This window comes from Danio rerio, chromosome 21, assembly GCF_049306965.1.
Source record: "Danio rerio strain Tuebingen ecotype United States chromosome 21, GRCz12tu, whole genome shotgun sequence".
Classification (NCBI taxonomy): Eukaryota; Metazoa; Chordata; class Actinopteri; order Cypriniformes; family Danionidae; genus Danio; species Danio rerio.
Window position 1 is genome coordinate 16,230,001 of NC_133196.1, and position 19,697 is coordinate 16,249,697.

A 19,697-nucleotide genomic window follows, 5' to 3' on the forward strand; every position below is an offset into this window, starting at 1 on the left:
AATAATGTAGATAAATACAAAAATAACATGTTAACTGAAATAAACCTGAAAAAGAAACATATGGCAAAGAGACACTTCCTATTTGTGAGATATATATTTGTTTGTATGTGTGTGTGTGCGTGTGTGTGTGTGTGTGTGTGTGTGTGTGTGTCAAAAAACAAATTCTAATTACTTGAATAATGTGTCAAAACAAGCAAACCATCCATACTTTTCTTTAACAAGCTTTAAAAACTACAATGAACAAAATGTGCAAGTATTTCCAGGTCAGTGTTCTCACCAGATATGGTCTGTACATACATGGAGAACTTAAAATTGTTAATGTCAGGAACCATATTGTTCAATAGAATTGTGCCTTCTGGCATGCGCTTCAGGCTCCGCCAGTCAAAACCAGCAGACTGTCTCCCTTTCCCCAGAACTGTCTCCCTTTTGAACTGTGTCCCCCCACAGACTCTTTTGCCCCCTCATAACATATACTCTCCATAATCACTGCACTATTTAATATTTGCACATTTAAAAATTGCACATTCATCACACTACATTGCACTGATTCATTCAATTCATTTTGAATTGTATATACCCATTGTACATATACATTTGTAATTATGTTTATATCTATCTGCACACTTCTGATTATTAACAGCAACCTGTACATATATTTATCATTGTTCATCTCTGTTCATAGCTAATACAATATATAGTACATTCATCTGTAAATATTACCCACCGTTTTTCTATAACTGCACTTTATAACTTATACCTATATCATGCATTGCTGCTATTGCACTACTGGTTAGACCTAAAGATTGGGCAGCTTTACAGGAGCATTGGAAAATTGAGACCCGTTTAAAATGATTTAAGACCTACAAGTTAATATTTCTGCAAATTTTTAACTTTTTAAGGCCTAAATTTTAGTTTTTGATATTTAAGACATTTTAAGACCCCGCAAAGACATCCTGGAATTAGATCTACATATAAATACTGATAACAAGAACAATTGTCATCATGAATATAAAGAATACACACAATTTAGTCACCTTGACTTGGAAAGATTCATGGCTCACATTTTCCAGCATTAGTTCCACGCAGCTGTTGTAACGGTGTCTCATAAATATATGATATTTCTCTTCAGCACTGCGATCACCTGAAATTAAAATCAATCAATATTAATATTAATACCAATAATATGCGCCTACTATAATATATAGTTGTTATTGTTTTGTAAGAGTAAATTAGGTACACATGAATCATGGTTTACGGAGGAGACCACCCAAAGTGACATTCAGGGCGACAGTAATATCAAAACGCTGTTGATTACAGAAATACCAAAACAACTGTGTCATGATATAATAATGTATTATATTTATATTCATGTGAAACAATTAATGAACTTTGTTTTTAATGTTTTGTCTACATTATGTCATTTGCAACATTCATTTGATGAAGGACCAAAATCGTACATCTAATGCAGTGAGCTATATGTAATCTTTGCCCTTGGTAAACTGGTAATCGGTTCACTGGACAGTCAAATTAACTCAGTATACATCATCTGAGGTAAAACTAAAACGGGTATTTATTTACCTTGCGCGAGATCTTCTTCTTTGGGCAGTTCACCAACAAACAGATCTCCTCTCTCTATCAGCTCACAGAAGATCTTACTGCACGCGTTAGTGGCAAAAATGATTTCTTTTTCCTTTTCGGACTGCAATAAGAAACGCATGTTTATATAGAAAGTAACGTTAGAGTTAATTCAAAGAACTTTACAAAATGTGTTGAATTCCTCTGAGATTAAAAAAAGCACAGACCTGCAAATATTCAATAACGTCGAATATATCGTTGGCATGTTTTTTGTTTTGAAGTATAAGATCTGTTTTAGTATTTATAGCTTTCTTATATGAAACCTGGTTGTTATGTTCTTTCACGTTGCTGTCCCCGGACGGCGCCATGATGGTTTCACGTGTTTCTGGTGTGCGTTCATGTCAAAAGGTTATGTCGCCTCTAGTGGTCAGCTGCTGTTTTGCCATTGAAATGAATTAAGCTGCTAGAACCATAGACTGTGGTTAGAACGTGAGAAGAATTTTTTTAGAACGCCTCATTTTAATTTAAACGAATACGTTTGAAATTCTAACGGGGTATTTTTTTAAGAATAAACTAAGCCCATAAAATGTTTTTCTTCAGTGTAAATGATTATTGAGCAGACTCCTCTTCTGTTTTCGTGTGACACCTGTTCCTTTTTACAGCGCCCATGACGTTGGACCAATCAGAATTGTTTGTGGTTACATAGCAATGCATTTTTTTATTTAGTACAAATTTAGGGTCTAATTTCCATTTGTATATTGTAAAAACAACAACAACAACAACAACATACATACATGCATATATAATAAAATAAATAGATAAATACTTAAAGGTGACTACAGTAATTGATTTGGCTTCGTTGTCATCAAAAAGAACAAAACCTCTTAACATTACCAAACTGTTATCGTTGAACACAAAATTAAACAAAGGAGTCTTAATAAAAGCTTTTTTTATTTCAGAATTATAATAATGCAAACTTAGGAATTGAATTCTCACAAAAGTAAAACAAAAAAAGGAGAACCGTTTCCTTTGGTTTAGTCAGATGCATTTCCATCTTCGTCATCATCCTGAGGACAAAAAAAAGCAACTTATAAATAGTGAATAATTCATGATATATTGTACACATTAGGACAAAATATACTCTGGATCAATTAAGAATACTTCTCTTTTGTTTAAAATGATGAGATCAAGATTATTCCACAAGACATTAATCAAAAAGAAGTCTATTCAAAAACATTGACCAAACGTGACTGCATTCTAAAACTTAAGTTTGGTTAAATGAAGACTTGTTTCATTTCTGGATGAATGATTTTGACCAGATATCTAGATTCTAAAACAAATAATCCAAAAGTAATTTTAACAGTTACTTACCATCACCTAATGGCATACAGATTTAATGTACCATTTTCATTTGACGTTTCTACATCCTTTCAAAAAGTTATTTCTTAGCATGTTTTTAATCTCAAAATTTCAAGTTAATAGCTCACAATTTAGAATATTTTTCTTTGTGCTGTAACGTTATCACACAATTACAAGTAAATAGATCACCAATCTTATTTTCATGAAGTCAAAATGCAAGAAATAGAGTCGCAATTCTAAGAAAAATAGTGCAAGTATAAGAATTTTAGAAGTATAAAGAAATTGCAAGTTTAAGAATTTGCAAGTTTACGCAAGATAAAAACTTAGAATTAAAACTAAATCAGAATAGAGAAATGCAAATGACAATTCTAAAAAATTTCAAAAATATAAACTCAAAATCTGAAAAAAAAAAAAAAAAGTTATTGCAGATGTGCAAGATATGGGGCCCTATCATACACCCGACGCAATAAGGCGCAAGACGTGTTTTGCGTGATTTGTTGCTATTTTCAGATCAGTGCAACTGTAATTTTCACGTTTTGCACCACACTGTTTAAATCAGGGGTGTTCAACCCTGTTCCTGGAGATCGACCTTCCTAAAGAGTTCAGCTCAAACCCTGATCAAACACACCTGAATCAATTAATTAGGACCTGTACAGCACTTGATAATTACAGGCAGGTGTGTTTAATATGGGTTGCAACGGAAATCTGCAGGAAGGTCGATCTCCAGGAACAGGGTTGGTCACCCCTGGTTTAAATAGCAAATCAATTTGTGCCACTCTGTTATAATAATGTTATCATTATTAGCAGTATTATTTATTTTATGCATATTTATATTCGTTTTGATAAAAACAAGTTTTTATTTGTCCACTTGTCAGGTTTTGAAGATGTATGCGTATATGGAGGATATGAATAAGACGTGTGGTTGGATATAACTTGACCACACTTCATTATTATTGTTAATTTATTCGTTTGCTGGAAAATAGAACTGAATTTAGAAATCGTTTTGAAACAAAATGCACTTAAACAACGATATTAAATATGTAGGCTAATGGATGTCTTCAGTTAAGTGCATACAACACCGTTTCCTTAATCCACGAAAGTCAATGAGTAAAATAAAGAGTAAAAGTAAAGAGAAAGTTAAGAGGCTCAATGGAGGAGGCTCATTCTTTATCCTCACACAGATGGTCTGCCTAACTGTTTTCTCGCTAGTGAAGCATTCGGTTGTTTCACTTACAAAGTCCGCCATGTAAACAGCAATTGTGCCATAGCGTGACGCTACTGATGCAAGCATATTTTTCCACCCTTAAAATAGCAAAAGGGGATTCTGACACAGCTATAATGCTTTTGCACCATGCGCTTTAGACTTTGTGCCTAGATCGTTAAAAAAGAGCCCATAACTTACAACTGCCAGCAAAAAAAGTCAAAGTTGTCAGATTTAAAAACTTGAATTTGTCTTAAAAATAGTCAAAACTGCAAGGCAAAAAGTCAAAAAATTTATACTGCATAATAATATATACTACAACTGTGATAAAATACCCACTTTGCGGTCTTGATTTCCTGTGGCCGTCTCTTCGAAATCATGAATACACAGCGACGTCATCCAATTTACCATTGACTTCTCATTGAGCTCGGTGTCCACGATAGTAGGATATATGTGCTTTTCCTTAAAATCCGCAATGGCTTCTTCCTGCTCGGTCCATTCAAGAGTCTCGTGAATGCCATCTCCTCCGAAACGTTTGTTGTAGCCATCGAAATGCACCCGCTCCAGCACCAGCCCGAGCCCCGGAGCTTTGGGAACACCAACTTTCTCCTCTCCCCAGCTCTTCTCTATCACCCCTTCATCCACGTATCCTTTAACCACAGCGATCACGAGGCCGATCATCTTGCGGATCTGGTGCATCATAAAGCTCTGGCCTCGGACTGTGATGACGGCAAATTCAACGTCTTTCCTGATGAATGGCTCCCCGCAGGACATGTGGGTGATGTAGCGCATGGCACTGGGGTCCCGGTGGCCCTTCTGCGAGGTGAAATTGTGAAAGTTGTGGGTGCCTTTGTACAGGCCGAATAGCCGGTTGACCGTCTGAAGGGTGTCTGAGGTCAGACGGAAAGACGTGTCCTCCTGGTTATAGTCTTTCGGGGAGAAGGCCACAGTGGGCAGCATGTAGGAATAGGTGCGGGCGTAGCAGTTGTTTTTGGAATTGAAGCCACCGGTGACTCTTTTGCAACCTGGAAGTTTGAGAAGAGTTAAAAATATGACATGGAGATGTTGGTCAGCTTTTGTTTTTGCTAGCTAAAACAGTTAAAAAGAATGATCGCTGTAAAAAATGCAGGGTTCCACATAATTAATTCCTGTTGTCCCAACCCAAATCAATTTAGTTAAGATAATTGGTTGACAAATTTAATTGAACTGAACATAAAACAAAGGGTGACATGGTGACTCAGTGGTTAGTAATGTCGCCTCACAGGAGGAAGAAAATTTGATGCATTTCTAATATTAACACACTTTTAGATTCCCATTGTTGCGCATTTCTGCTGTGTGATTGGCTTTTAGATCACCGTAGAGTAAAAAGTGCAGAGCTTATCATTGTTATTGACATAAATTTTATCTTGATTTGATAAAATATTGTTAATCGGCCCAGCTCTACTACAAATAACTAAAAAGTACAAATTAAACTGAAAATTATCAAATAAAAACTACAAATATTCACGGAGTAATAGAATAACAATAAAGAAATGGCATTTTACAGTAAATATGCAAAAAGAATCTCAACCTAAAACTCTGATTTGCGGTGGCAGATGAGCATTGATTTTCTCCAGGATGTTCTCAATCATCCACACCTTCAGGGAAACAACTTGACCAACAGCAGAAACACCCTGTCAATGCAACGAGAGGACATGAGTTATTGTGGTATATCGTTTCGGTTAATATTTTAAAATTGATAAAATGTTAGTATTTATTTGCTAATTGCTTTTATTTTATTTTTTTTAAATACAATTCTTATATTTTTAATTTTATTATTTTAAAATGTCCAATTTTCAAAACATTTCTGAAAGTATAAAAAATATATATATATATAAAATAAAATATATATAATCAGCATCATTTTAGTAACATTGGGATACTATTATTTTTTTCATATTTTTTTTCAACCAATTTTTATTTTTGTTATATAAATTACATAATTACAGTAAAGTAAATGATAATGCAACTATTTTAACATATAGCTTATTTCAAGTAAAACAACTGTACGATAACGTTCACTAAAATAAATGGATTTAATATATTCTTTAAAAAATTAAAGTCTTCACCTTATCAGTTCGTGCACTCCTCTGGAAAGACATCTTCTTCATCTCTTCTGCATGGCCTTCAGGGATACATCTGGCTCCAACAAGAGCTGTAACCAGTTCATCCTCAATCGTTTTGAACTGTGAGTTTCTTGCATTTCTCTAAACGAAAAGGATTGCTATTATTAAAAGGGTGAAATATAAAAAGAGAATCGAGATTAACAATAAAAAATGTGTTCATTTGATATACAACAGCATATGTCCCTTTTTAAAAAAATCTGAGCAAAAAACAATATCATATAACCAACATTTTAACGACAAGACAAACCACTTCAAAGACATTCAGTGTAACAGCAGTTCATAAACCTGAATTTAGAACAAGATTCATTTATTGAATATAAAAAAGCTCTATATAAATATCTAATTAAAGACTAACCAATTTTACCTTTATTTATCTTCTTCATACTATGCAGTGGTGGAAGGAGTACTGAAAAATCATACTCAATAAAAAATACCATTACTTGCCCCAAAATGTAGTGCAAGTAGAGTAAAAGTATCTGCTGTGAACATTAACCAAAGTATTAGTAAAAACAGCCCTTTTAAAAGTACTCAAGAATAGTGAGTATTACACTGTGAAAGCTTAATGCTTTTACATGCAATTTGTGCGTTTGTGTAAAAACATAATACAATCTGTAGTGATTTTAGTTATTGTTTAAGGTCATTTTAGTCCTCACACAGTAGACTACTTCATCCTCATCTAAACCAGGGGTGGCCAACCCTGTTCCTGGAGAGCCACCTTCCTGCAGATTTCAGTTGCAACCCATATCAAACACACCTGCCTGTAATTATCACGTGGTGTTCAGGTCCTAATTAATTGGTTCAGGTGTTTGATATGGGTTGGAACTGAATTCTGCAGGAAGGTGGCTCTCCAGGAACAGGGTTGGCCACCCCTGATCTAAACAGTCTCTCAGTGATTGTGTGCAATAATTGTGTGTCTTCTTGGACACTTTTAAAGCTTCCACGCTGTACTTATTTGCTGTGTTTATGAAACACCCATTTCTTGAGGTTGTTCTGTATGATGCTATTTTTCAACAAGTGATTTGATTGGATGGAAATTACAGGACAGATTATTTTACTTGCTACAGTAATTTGAGTATTTGTAATTTGTTACCTTTACACCACTGATATTATGTATATATCTTTCATTACATTCAGTTTTTCTAATGAATCAGCGAGTATTTAAGCAAATACACAATTTAAAAAAAGCATTACTAAAATTTATTCTGTCATATATTGCAACAGTATGGGTCAAATGGATGTGTTGTTTCCTTTATACTTGGATTTAACTGTTATGCAGAATGAAAATGAAACATTATTTTATACATATCTTGATATTTTAACGTGACTAATTACTAAATAAACACCTAATATGCTTCACAAGTATACAAAATCACCTTTGTCAGCGTGATTTGATTTGGACATCCTCATAAATCACTGTCCTGCTCCATCATAACTCACCTGCATCCCATAATACCCTTTCCCCGAATAAGCCATGAGCAGGGCCACTTTTTTCTTGGGGTATTTCCTCTCCTCCTGGTCTGTTTTCAGCTTCTTGTCTTCGTGCTCGGTTTCGGTGTGTGGATCATCATCTGCTGCTCTTTTCACAGCTTTGACTGAATCCTCAGTCATGTTGAAAGACGAGCAAAACACACGAGTCTGGTCACCCTGAAGAAAAGCCGAGTTAAAGGTGAACATTTAAACCAGCAAACATCATTTACTTCAGACCAAAATGCAGTGTTTAAAAAAACTCACCTTTAATTTTGAAAACTGGAGTAAATGTTGTGATAATACACTATTAATGATCCGACAGGAGCTCCTCAGCATGTCATTGCAGACTCTCGGGGAGCTTCTCTCTGATGTGAATTTCTAGTAGCGGAATTAATCTATAACACTGATTTTGTATGTATTTTGACAGCTGTATTATCCGTTTTAACCGCTACAACTTATTTACTTCCCCTGTAACATGCATACTCCCACGTGGAGCCGCTGAACTTTCACATCTCGCAAAATATCGCGTGACCTAAAATGGGTTGCCAGGTTTTGTGAAAATATGCCAAATGGAACGCCAATTCCTTCAGTCGCGTTAATGTTACCGGAAAAAAGAGAAACAAATCTAAAGAAATCTCTATGTGAGGTGAGTAGCTACTTCAGTGTAGTTAAAAATACAACATTATCCACAGTACATTTCTTTTGTAAATTTTAGATGTTAGCACTTGCCAAAAACAAAACAAATTTTCACTTCAAAACAAGATTTATTAGGTTTTATTCTGTAAAGGTCTGATAAAATTAATTAATTCATTCTTTTTCTTTTCGGGTTAGTCCCTTTATTAATCTGCGGTCACCACAGTGGAATGAATCACCAACTTATCCAGCATATGTTTTAAGCAGCGGATGCCCTTCCAGCTGCAACCCAACACTGGGAAACACCCATTCATTCATTTTCTTGATGGCTTAATCCCTTTATTATTGCGGGGTCGCCACAGCGGAATGAACCACCAACTTATCCAGCAAGTTTTTACGCATCGGATGCCCTTCCAGCCGCAACCCATCTCTGGGAAGGGAAACACCCATACACACTCATTCACATACACATACACTATGGACAATTTAGCTACCCAATTAACCTATACCACATGTCTTTGGACTTGTGGGGGAAACCGAAGCACCTGGAGGAAACCCACGCAAACACGGGCATGCAAACTCCACACAGAAATGCCAACTGACCCAGTTGGGGCTCAAACCAGCGACCTTCTTGCCGTGAGGTTATCGTGCTACCCACTGCGCCACCGTGATGCCCGTCTGATCACATCTGATCTTAATATCAAATAAAAATATTTTCATTTAGAGCATTTTTTTTATCATAGATTAAAAAAACAGTTTGGTGAATAATGATTTTTTTTAAGTTGTGATAAGTTGTGTTGTCTAAATATTTATCTTAAAAATGTCCAAAACATGCTTCCCGTGTTCTCGTGGGTTTCCTCTGGGTGCTCTGGCTTCCCCCATAAGTCCTAAAACATGTGGTATAAGTGAGTTGAATATGCTAAATTGTCCGTAGTGTATGTGTGTAAATGAGTGTGCATTAATATGTATATGCATATATATATATATATGCATGACTAAACCAACATTGCCCTAAATGACTTTAACAGTCATTGTTTAAAACAGTAAAAACATGGTCAATCGTTTGCTAAAGGGGCAGTCAAAAGGATAAAATATATTAATTATTCATTAATTTTCCTTCAACTTAGTCCCTTTATTCAACAGGGGTGGCCACAGCGGAATGAACCACCAACTTATCCAGCATATGTTTAACACAGTGGAAGTCCTTCCAGCTGCAACAGTACTGGGAAACCTCCTTACACACTCATTCACACTACAGCCAATTTAGTTGATTTAATTCACCTATGGTGCATTTGTTGACTGTGGAAAAACGAGAGCACTCACAGAAAACCCACGCTAACAAGGGGAGAACATGCAAACTCCACACAGAAATGCCAAATGACCCAGCCGGGACTCTAACCAGCAACTTTCTTGCTGTGAGGCGACAGTGCTAACCACTAAGTCACCATGTCGTCGTTTTGTCTTGACATTTTATTTAAAATGTTTAAAAACATGGCATTTTAAATGATTTCGTCCAATTGTCATTTTGTGCAAAAAAAATACACTTATTATTACAGTCATTAGTAGTTTACAGAACCTCAAAGCCTCAAAAATAAATCAAGAAAAACATTATCAATCATAAGTCCAGACAATCTGAAAGTTTGAAAGTGCTGTCCTAGTTTAAAACTTTTAAATAACTGTACATGTGTATTTTTGTTACTTAAAATACAATTTATTATATGCTCAGTTTTCTGTTAATCAAAAGGAAAACATTTAATAAAATAATAATAAAAATATCATGTGGTAAATATAAATAAAATTATTTGTGAAATTTGCATGCATAAACCTTTCAACTTTTAAATAATTTACGAAAAATATGAAATATCACTACAGATTGCTCAAAATAATAGTCAATACAATGGGACACAAACAATGAGGCCGGCAGACGATATATTTGTTTTCCTCGTTTATTGGTGCTGTACTGTTTAAAGCAAAAAGGTACATCTTATATAGACACGAAAGAGTGTGTACAGGTCTTTTTACAGAACAAACGACTGTAAATATCCCATCAACAGTCACAACTGGAAACGCTCAAATCTTTGGTGGGGAGAGAGGGCGATGAAAAGCAAATCTCCATGCGTTTATTATTCAATGTACAGGTTTCAAGCGATAATTTACAATCCATATTTACACGTGACGTTGAGAGATCAAGGTAAAACAGACGTATGTTATTGTTACCCAAGAACAAAATGAGAGCGAGACATTAGTGTTGTGTGATGTTCAAATCAGAGAAACCTACTAAAACAAACACTTCATGCTGTACATAGCGATTTAAAATGACACAATATATCCAATGTCCATTTAGGCGGTGATTAACATTTGATGGGAGTTTATTTTATGCAGATTAAAAAGCACAAATACACTGCTTCTTAATGCAGCATAATCCAAACTGATCAGAAACTGAGAATGAGTGAAAAAGTCGCTGTTTAACTGGTATTAAAAAAAGGAAATGCATGTTACTATGAATGGCAACTGGCCTTCAGAGCTCAAAACAGACATCATAGCTTATATCTCACTATCAAGACACACACACACACGCATCAGTTTATTCAAAGAAAACTAGCTAGCATGATCTCTAAACACACCAAATACATTCACACACACATAAAAGTGAAGCAAAACTCGAGGAAATCCTTCTCACTGCTGTCAAATTCAACCCAACAAAACACAACATAACTCACTCCATACTAACAACATTCGAAATCAGATAAAAAACTAAATATAACAACAAAATATTTTTCAGTGTTTCAGTTTTTGCTTTTTTTTCTCCTTTAAAGGCACATTTTAAAAAGGTTTTAAATATTTTAACACAAACATAATAATGTATGGAAGCTTGTTTCCGCTAGGGAGGAAACAAAATGACAATTGTTACGTTTTTACACCACAGTGCAGACTTTTTTGTAATGGAATTAAGAGATTAATTTTTTTTTTATAAATTACAAGTTTATATATTCAAATAACAAGTCAGGATTGTGATATATAACTTCAGAATTACGATTGAAAAATTGAGAAAGTAGTAAATAATATCAAGATACACCTCAGAAAGTGTTAAGACAGCATGTAAATCTCTAAATAAAGTCATAATTCGCAATTGCAAATCATAAACGCACAATAAATATAAGAGTATACATGAAATTGCTTGAAAAAAAAGCTGATTTAAAAATCTAATCTCTCAGAACTGCTGGACAAGAAGTAAAACTGTGAGAAATAAATACAACACTAAAATAACTACACACTATATATCATTTATTAAGCATTAGCAAATAGTGAAGTCATTATTTGTTAAGCATTAACTAAATACATTAACAGATGTTAGTAAGCAGTTTATAACTGCAGATACAAATGCTTTATTCTTGACTTTAAACTCATATATAATGTGTTTAATGATTGTATTTTTTTCCATTATTAAATTATTTGATCATTTACAAACCAGTTATTTGAGAGAAGTTGCTGGTTTTTAAAGATTATTCAGCATATGTAAGTAAATATCTTATTATTCAGGCATATTAATATATATATTTAATACATATAAATCTTAAATAAATGACAATTGAAGTTGAAATTGAAGTTATATTCTTAACAGGACAAAAGCACATATACGTCATTTTAAGATACACAAATGAAACTGTATCAAATGAAAAAAAAATCTTTGAATTTTTTTTACCTAAAATAAAACTACCTCACAGTTTAAACTTTGCTAAATAACATTGGAATGTTACATCATAATATATTAGTTAAACTTTATTTAAATTTTATGTTCTACTTTGTAGGGTTGCAAGGTTTACCGGTACTTTAGTAGCACCGCGATACTATAGCTCCAAAATAATGGCGGTGCCACTGTAGTTTGTAAACGGTAGTATCGTTTACAAACTACAATTGGTGAATTGGTGCCTTTTATGGCACGTTTTCTGATGCTTCAAACACGCATCCGAATCAGTTCATTTTTATTCCTGTGAATATGATTTAGCTAACAACCTCGATAATCTCTTAAAAAGAACAACCCACTAAAGAGACAAAAAAATACAATAGAGGAGAAAAAACGAAAATAGCATCAGGAAACACTAAGAAAATAATATTTTTTACTTCATATTTGGTTGAAAAAAATCTTTTGTAACAAATTTAATTTGGTATAATTTGTATTTTAATCTTTTGGAGTTGAAAACGAAGCCGTTGATTCAGACGGGTTGTAGTTTTCTGCAGTTGTGACAGATCATATGGCGTGGTCAATGATTTATTTATTTATTGCAATAACAACAAAACATCTTGTACGTCTGTACAAATAATAGGTTTTCAATAATAAGGAAATTGTAAAGTAAATTTAAGTATTACAACATATAACACATAGTATTTGTGACAATTTGCTTTATTTCGTAGATTTAAGTTATGAATTAATACAATATAGCGATTCTACTTGGTATCCTGGTACTTTAACTGGTAAAGTATCGTGGCCTAAATTTATGGTCTCATGTCAACCCTTACTACTTTGACACTCATGTTATTCAGCAATGTTTAAACTTTACAGTAACTTTAATTTTAGATGGGATTGCAAAGATTATTGTTTGTTTATTACTGAGCCTTTAATTATCATTTTTAAAGGATCTACAAAGCATAAATTGTTCTCACTTTGGATTAGGTCATAAAACTGCATAAAGTTGAGTTAATAAAGCATTTATTAACATACAAATTAACTATTAATAAATGCCTGAATATTAATGTATAAATATTGATTTGAATAGTTTATTAATCATTTACTAACTCACTCTGACTGATCTTAAAAAACCTCCAACTACTCTTAAATACAAATGATTTGTAAACAATGCAATATTTAATTTAGTCATGAAAAATGTATCAGTAACAAACTATGAAGGTAAAATTAAGCACATTTTAACAAAGAATAGAGCATATATAAACAGCTTACCAACGTCTATTAATGTAAAGTTAATGCTTAACAAATAAAGAATTCACTTTTTGCTAATGCTTAACAAACAATGAACAGTGTGTAGTTATTAAGTGTTTCCCAAGTTTTTTATCCAGTTGCAAAAACAGGCTTCCATAGGTTCATACACGACACAATTGAAATAAAGGCTAAAAAGCACTAACTCTATTACTTTACACAAAACATGTGGTGCTCGCACTAATTGGTCCGCTTGCGTTTGAATGTCTTCAGCTGACTTATTCAAAAGAGCCCTCGAACAGTGCAGATAAACTTATCTTAAGACCTGTCTTTAATATACCTGCTTCAGATTAAACACATCTCACATCAGGAACATCTATGCATGCACGACCCAAAAAGGAAGTACATTCTGTCTTCAAACAAACACTAAAATGAGTATTAAAGTCCTAGTATAAATCAGGAACGGGGCACGCATGATAGCAAAACAGATATAAATCAAGAGTTCCTTTTAAATAGTTTTGTTTATGCTACAAAAAAACACTGCAGATTTTTTTTGGCTTGATATTTCTGCCTAAATTACAGCTGAAGGCCCTAAAAATTAAAACAAAACCGAACTACATTCAGACAAGTGATTGCCAAACACAAAATAAAACACAATAATAGCTATCTTTAAAAAAGGGGGGAACTTAACAGGTCATAAGAGATGTCCAAACACTGCACACGGTATTAGGAAATAGGGATTTGACATGCTCTTGGTAAACATTCACTAAAGTGCTACAAAAGGTTTTGCTGGCTTTGTACAGTTTCCTTCTGTGAAACGATGAGAATGTTTTTTAAATAATTGGCAAAATTAAAAACTTTCTTGCTTTAAATAAATGGCTTATAATTTGGTCAGTGAATTTCTGATTGATCTCCTCTAATGGGAGAATTTGGGCCTTTTATTACATTCAAATGGTGCACAAATTCTGAAACATCCATCCAGGGATTATATATTCTTCAAACTAGACACTTGGAATGAAACCAACTAACCAAATCAACCAACTTCAACCACACAAAACAGCTCAAACTCTACTAATAAATCACTAATAATCATCTAAAAATTCTTTCAGCGTCAGTCTGCAAGTAAATGTAGTGATAACTAATTTGAAAACCTAAAGAAACTGATGTTTTGTGGGTAAATCGGATCTCAGATCAACTAAGATTGCACAACCCATTTATAACACGCATCCTATTTAAGCCAACAAGTGCACCGAGGAACTACTCTCTTTTCAGTGGTGGAATCGGGTTCGATCTGGACTGCAGACACAATATTTACTCTGTCCTTCTGTGTTTGAGATGATCCAAAGTGGCAGAATTTCATATCTGCGCTGTTTTGATATCAGACAAACTTGGTCCAATCAAGAGGCCCGTTCAATCCCATAGAGAGCTCTGATAGGTGGAAATGGGAAAAGATTCTGGAGGATGTTGCGAAAACGGGAATCTTAAGGGTGAAACATTGGTGTGGCGAAGAGACTTTACACACAGAGACCCGACTGCAAGGCGGTGAGACGGCGTTCAATGCATTGTTTACCTGTAAGGAAACATTACAATGGTTATACAACTGTAATTTATTCAAAAAGTGGAAAACTCCACCTTTTTTAAAATAGGCTCATTTTAAAAGTCACTTCAAGTTAAAGCAGTTGAGTTTTACCATTAAGCTTAGTTTAGCATAGCATAAATCATTGAATCGGATTAGACCATGAGCATCTTGTACCATGTTGTGTACTAAGACTTGTCCAATTATATTACACAGTGCCTAAAAATAGTTCCCAGCTGTTCATTGCTTTTTCCATAGCAGGTAACAGCGCTGCGTAAAATCATGAAAGCATGATAGCAAAGTTCCTTAATTATTTCAATGGAATGAGTATAGTTGCTGGCAAAGCAGTGGCGCAGTAGGTAGTGCTGTCGCCTCACAGCAAGAAGGTCGCTGGGTCGAGCCTCTGCGTTTCTGTGTGGAGTTTGCATGTTCTCCCTGCGTTTGCGTGGGTTTCTTCCGGGTGCTCCGGTTTCCCCCACAGTCCAAAGACATGCGGTACAGGTAAATTGGGTAAGCTAAAATTGTCTGTAAGCAATTTGTTGGATAAGTTGGCAGTTCATTTCGCTGTGGCAACCCGGGATTAATAAAAGGACTAAGCCGACAAGAAAATGAATGAATGAGTATAGTTCCTAGCCACATTGACCTAAAATAGCTTTTTCATTTTCTGTTGGTCTTAGTACATGATGTAAATACAGAATAGCCAAGGGTTACATAAAATAATTATCAAAACTCTTTTTTTTAATCTGTTTGAGCATGATGCTAATGGTTTAATCCAATTCAAGATTTATGCTAAGCTAAGCTAACTGGGCTCCTGACAGACCAGGGGCCTCATGTATCAACGCTGCGTATGCACAAAAACTTAGCGTACGCCAGATTTCACGCTCACGTTTGGATTTACTAACAATGACATGAACGTGAGAATGTGTGTTGGTCCACGCCAAGTTCATGTCTGGTGTGCGTGTATTTCTAGTGTGTGTTTGTTTTATTCCCATTGGCGACTTCTAGAGGCAATTATGTTAAATTGCACACTACAAAGTGTCTTTGAGCCATGCAATGGCAGCTGTATGGGAGAGGATCATCCGCATGTCTAGCAGGTATATAAGATTTCCATACCAAGCCAAACATTAAATCGCAATCTGCAGCAATCGCCGGTTTTCCCAATGTAATCAGAGTAATCGACTGCACACGTTGCTATAAAAGCGCCATCTCAAGATGAATTTGCATACGTGAATAGGAAATATCCATTCAATAAATGTGCAAATAATATGTGATGCTCAAATGCGCTGAACAAATATTGAAGCATGGTGGCAATGGTCAACCCACGATTAATTCAACCTCACAAACAGCATGGTTGGGATGAGGCTTCAAGGTTGTGTGGGCGATTGGGCAGCTGAAATGCCGGTGGAACTGCCTTGATAAGAGCGGAGGGGTGCTGCTATACCGCCCTAACAAACTGTTCCTTTAATACAGCTGTGTCTCCCACAGACACAGATACTACTCCAGACAGTAAAGTGTCGCCCACAATTAAGGCAACTCTCTCCTAAAAGGGTGTTAGTTCAGCATCCCCTGTTCGGTCCACACTTTGACAGTGCACCACTGTTCTCCTCTTAACCTTCACCTTTACATCGAACCATTTCTTTTTAAATTCACTCACAGTGTGATGTTCGGACCCCACTGCTTTAACCGCGTCAGCTAAACTCTCCCACTCTATTTTTTTTCTTTTGTTAATAATTCCAGAGGACAAACAGTTTGCAAATAACAGTTTTTCTCCAGTCTACCTCTGATAAGAGAACATCCAATTCACATTCTGTGAAGTTTCTCTTCTTGCTTGCTTTTGCCATTGCTTTTTCATTTGGTTTTGCCAAAGTGGATTCACTACCATATTTATTAAGGGGAGGAGGCAGGGCGGGGTTTTGCGCTCGTGCACGTGTGCTCAGTTTATTCGGATGTACAAAGAGAATATGCGTAGGATTCCATGTAGTCAGTATTTCATACATCTGAATTTTTGACTGCGTACGCACATACAGCTTTGTCCGTACGCAATGTTTTAGTATGAATTCAACGCAAGTCTTTGCACATAAGGCCCCTGGACATTGGCTATACATGACAACAGATTAAAAAAATTATAAACCTCAACTGTTTAACTTTAGGTGATTTGTAAAATGAGCATATTTCCAAAAAAAAAGTGAAGTGTTCCTTTAGAGTGTCCTGTTTTAATGTTTCTAATTTTTTGAGTGTAGGTTTGCATCTTCCAAGATCAAAATCAGTTTAGTTTTCTCATAATATACACTGCATCATCTGCTCCTTTTTTGCAACGTGTATACAATTCAAGGATGTGATCACTCTAAACCCACCTTTCTCAGAGCCTGCTTTGCTCTGATTGGTCAAATGGTCCAGTTTGGTAAGACTGGTCAGCCACTTACTGCACATGCTGGAGACTAAACTACCTCAATTATATCTTATTTTTGAGTTTCCTCAGCATTTGTAAATGTAGCTTAATGAACAGTTAAGTCAGTGTTTGTTTTATTGATCTAGATTTAAAACTGTATTTGCATTTTCTCATCATGTTGACAACAAGAGCTAAACTCCTCCAGACCTCAGCAACAACTAGTGTTCGAGGATCCAAGTAAACTTCTGCTGGCAGCCAATGAAGACCACAATCTGGCATTATACTAACTTATGTAGGTTTGTGCAAAAAGTCTTATAATAATGCACTTTATTTAATTCAGAATCAGCTCTTTCTCTTGACAGATAATAACTCCATTTATCTTACATTTTTCATCTTTGAAATCTTACAGGTTGTTTTTCAAAAAGCAATACTAGAAATTTCATGAATAGGAGCACTTAAAAATATACCTTAAATATTAATATGGAAGCTGAAGTCTGTCAGTATCTTTAATATATTGTTTTACTCACACTTGCTAATGCTAAGGATGTCAGCCTGTTCAGTGAGGAGAAGCGACAGACCCTCCATGAGCAGCAAGGCCTTATGGTAGCGCTGAATTGATGCTTCCCCCTGATGAAACATCTCATCCAGAGCTGCAGCCTGCACCTGTAAGACCAGAACACCACGTAAATACACCTGACGTACAGTAGATAGAAGCTGAAATTATCAAAGCATTAGCAAAGCAAAATGGCTAACAACCTAGAAATAATGCAAGCTATTTTACATCTTCATGAATTTCCCAGACATTTTTTATCATGTCCATGCTATAGTCTCACCATCTGCACAGTGTGGCCGAAGAGGAGCCTTTCTGCAGTGATGCTGTTGATGTGGTCCATGAGTTTGTGTTTTCGGGTGAAGAATCGCTCCAGCTGATTGCTCAGAGACCGACAGGACATCACGCTGGACTTGTACAGGTCATTTAACCTCCTGACCACTGAGAAGAGAAACATCACAGTGTAAAACACCACCTCAGTTTAACAGCCTGTATATCATCAGTGATGAATAAGATGATCTGCGCAATGGCAGAACTGCAGTTGGTCTCGATTAGTTGAAATTGAATTTTCAATGTGGTTTTATTATTATTAATTAACATATTAGACATACACAATCATTTTCATGCAAACATAATGTGCCCACATGGCAGTATATTAAGTTGACGTATAAAAAGAATGATAAAATTATACAAAATCAAACAAAAAGTGCTCGAGGGTAGCTTAAATAATGAATTGGTGGTATTTGGGTAAGCCATTTATCAGAATAAACAGCAAAAGTCAGTCCAAGGCACTCGAAATATGAGAAAAAAATATAACTAATCCTTTGTTGACATAACTATTCTTATTTAAGGAAAAATCATGTCAATGAAGGCTTTTAAATAATTTCCCCACTTTTTTCGAGTGCCTTGGACCATACCCGTCAACATTGGGATATGAAAATAAGGGATATGCCCACCATAACACCTCACTGTATAACTTACATAATCTGATTAAAGAGCAACGAATGAATCTCTCAGTTATTTAGACTTTCGTTTGATTACATTAAATAACAGAGGTGTAACTGGATCAGTGACAAACCCCCATCCTTGAAAGGATGGCACAATATTATTAGGGAAATGATTCCCTTAGAATTCCTTACCTGTGTCATTCATATGTCCACTGAGGCTTTTCATCAAGTCTGGACTCCTTACTTGGACTTTATTGGTTTCTTTAAGCTGCATTTAGAGCTATGGTATGTCATAATAGAATTTGTGCATTTTATCTCAATTATTTAGTTATTATTATTGCTATTATGCTATTATTTATTTATTCTAATTTTTTATGTATTTATGTATGTATTCTGTTCATTAATTTATTCTGTTTTTCTTGAGTTTTGCATTGTAAAATGGGCATTGTATGTTTGGGCATTACTATATGTATGTTTTAAGGATTGCATAGAAGGGGCGACGGCACCTGAAATTATAAGGAAGGTAATCGCACTGTTTTTATATTTATTTTAAAGTGTTTTCATGCCCAAATAAAACAAAAGCACAGAACAGACTCGCATTTAAGGGCAAGGGGTGTCCCCTGGTGGTTCAGCGGTATGGGTTGTATATATTATTGCCACAAACTGACTTTTGCTGTTGATAATGATAAAATTATACTTTATTTTTCAAACCTTTTTGTCATGTTTATTTATTCATATATAGATGTCGACAAGATTACTGGTACCCTTCAATTTTTGTCCATGCCAGTTTTATTAGTTTGCCTTTTAAATGCTTTGGTTGAATCACAATTCGAAAGCAATATCAGATTTCCATTTATTTATTTTGAGTCATTTTGAAGCGGAACTAGCTATTTTGTTTATGT

General features: G+C 35.0%; 3 protein-coding genes and 1 long non-coding RNA gene across 10 annotated transcripts in view; 1 reads left to right on the plus strand and 3 right to left on the minus strand.

Moving 5' to 3' along the window:
* The window catches only part of noc4l (nucleolar complex associated 4 homolog), a 9,575-nt gene extending 7,613 nt beyond the window's left edge, over positions 1–1,962 (minus strand). Inside the window, 3 exon segments of one of the 2 annotated variants that reach the window (NM_001024397.1) lie at positions 1,035–1,141; positions 1,579–1,699; positions 1,803–1,962. In NM_001024397.1, the coding sequence (NP_001019568.1) occupies positions 1,035–1,141; positions 1,579–1,699; positions 1,803–1,943 (369 nt within the window). In that variant the 5' untranslated portion in view covers positions 1,944–1,962. 2 annotated transcript variants of the gene reach the window in all.
* Positions 1,963–2,507: 545 nt separating this feature from the next.
* pus1 (pseudouridine synthase 1) lies at positions 2,508–8,293 on the minus strand. 2 transcript variants are annotated; one of them, XR_012396532.1, is made up of 6 exons: positions 8,032–8,277; positions 7,738–7,944; positions 6,244–6,381; positions 5,706–5,808; positions 3,908–5,160; positions 2,508–3,527 (listed from the first exon to the last, which is right to left on the minus strand). XR_012396532.1 is itself a non-coding variant. In NM_001008603.2 (6 exon segments), coding segments are annotated over 6 exon segments (1,239 nt in total). In that variant the 5' UTR covers positions 8,104–8,293; the 3' UTR covers positions 2,510–2,609.
* A 13-nt stretch (positions 8,294–8,306) lies between these two features.
* Positions 8,307–17,964, plus strand: LOC103909433 (uncharacterized). Of its 2 annotated transcripts, none has more exons than XR_659330.5 (3): positions 8,307–8,413; positions 17,488–17,590; positions 17,842–17,964. It is a non-coding gene; the product is annotated as an uncharacterized lncRNA (long non-coding RNA). The 2 variants fall into 2 exon arrangements; XR_012396672.1 differs by having other exon boundaries at positions 17,488–17,594; positions 17,842–17,962.
* ulk1b (unc-51 like autophagy activating kinase 1) overlaps positions 10,333–19,697 on the minus strand; it is a 44,026-nt gene continuing 34,661 nt past the window's right edge. For all 4 annotated transcript variants that reach the window (XM_068216020.2, XM_005161121.6, XM_021469039.3 and 1 more), the window contains exons 26-28: positions 18,132–18,289; positions 17,826–17,961; positions 10,333–14,903 (exon numbers count right to left, since the gene is read on the minus strand). In XM_068216020.2, the coding sequence (XP_068072121.2) occupies positions 14,848–14,903; positions 17,826–17,961; positions 18,132–18,289 (350 nt within the window). In that variant the 3' untranslated portion in view covers positions 10,333–14,847. The remainder of the gene's footprint in view (positions 14,904–17,825; positions 17,962–18,131; positions 18,290–19,697) is intronic.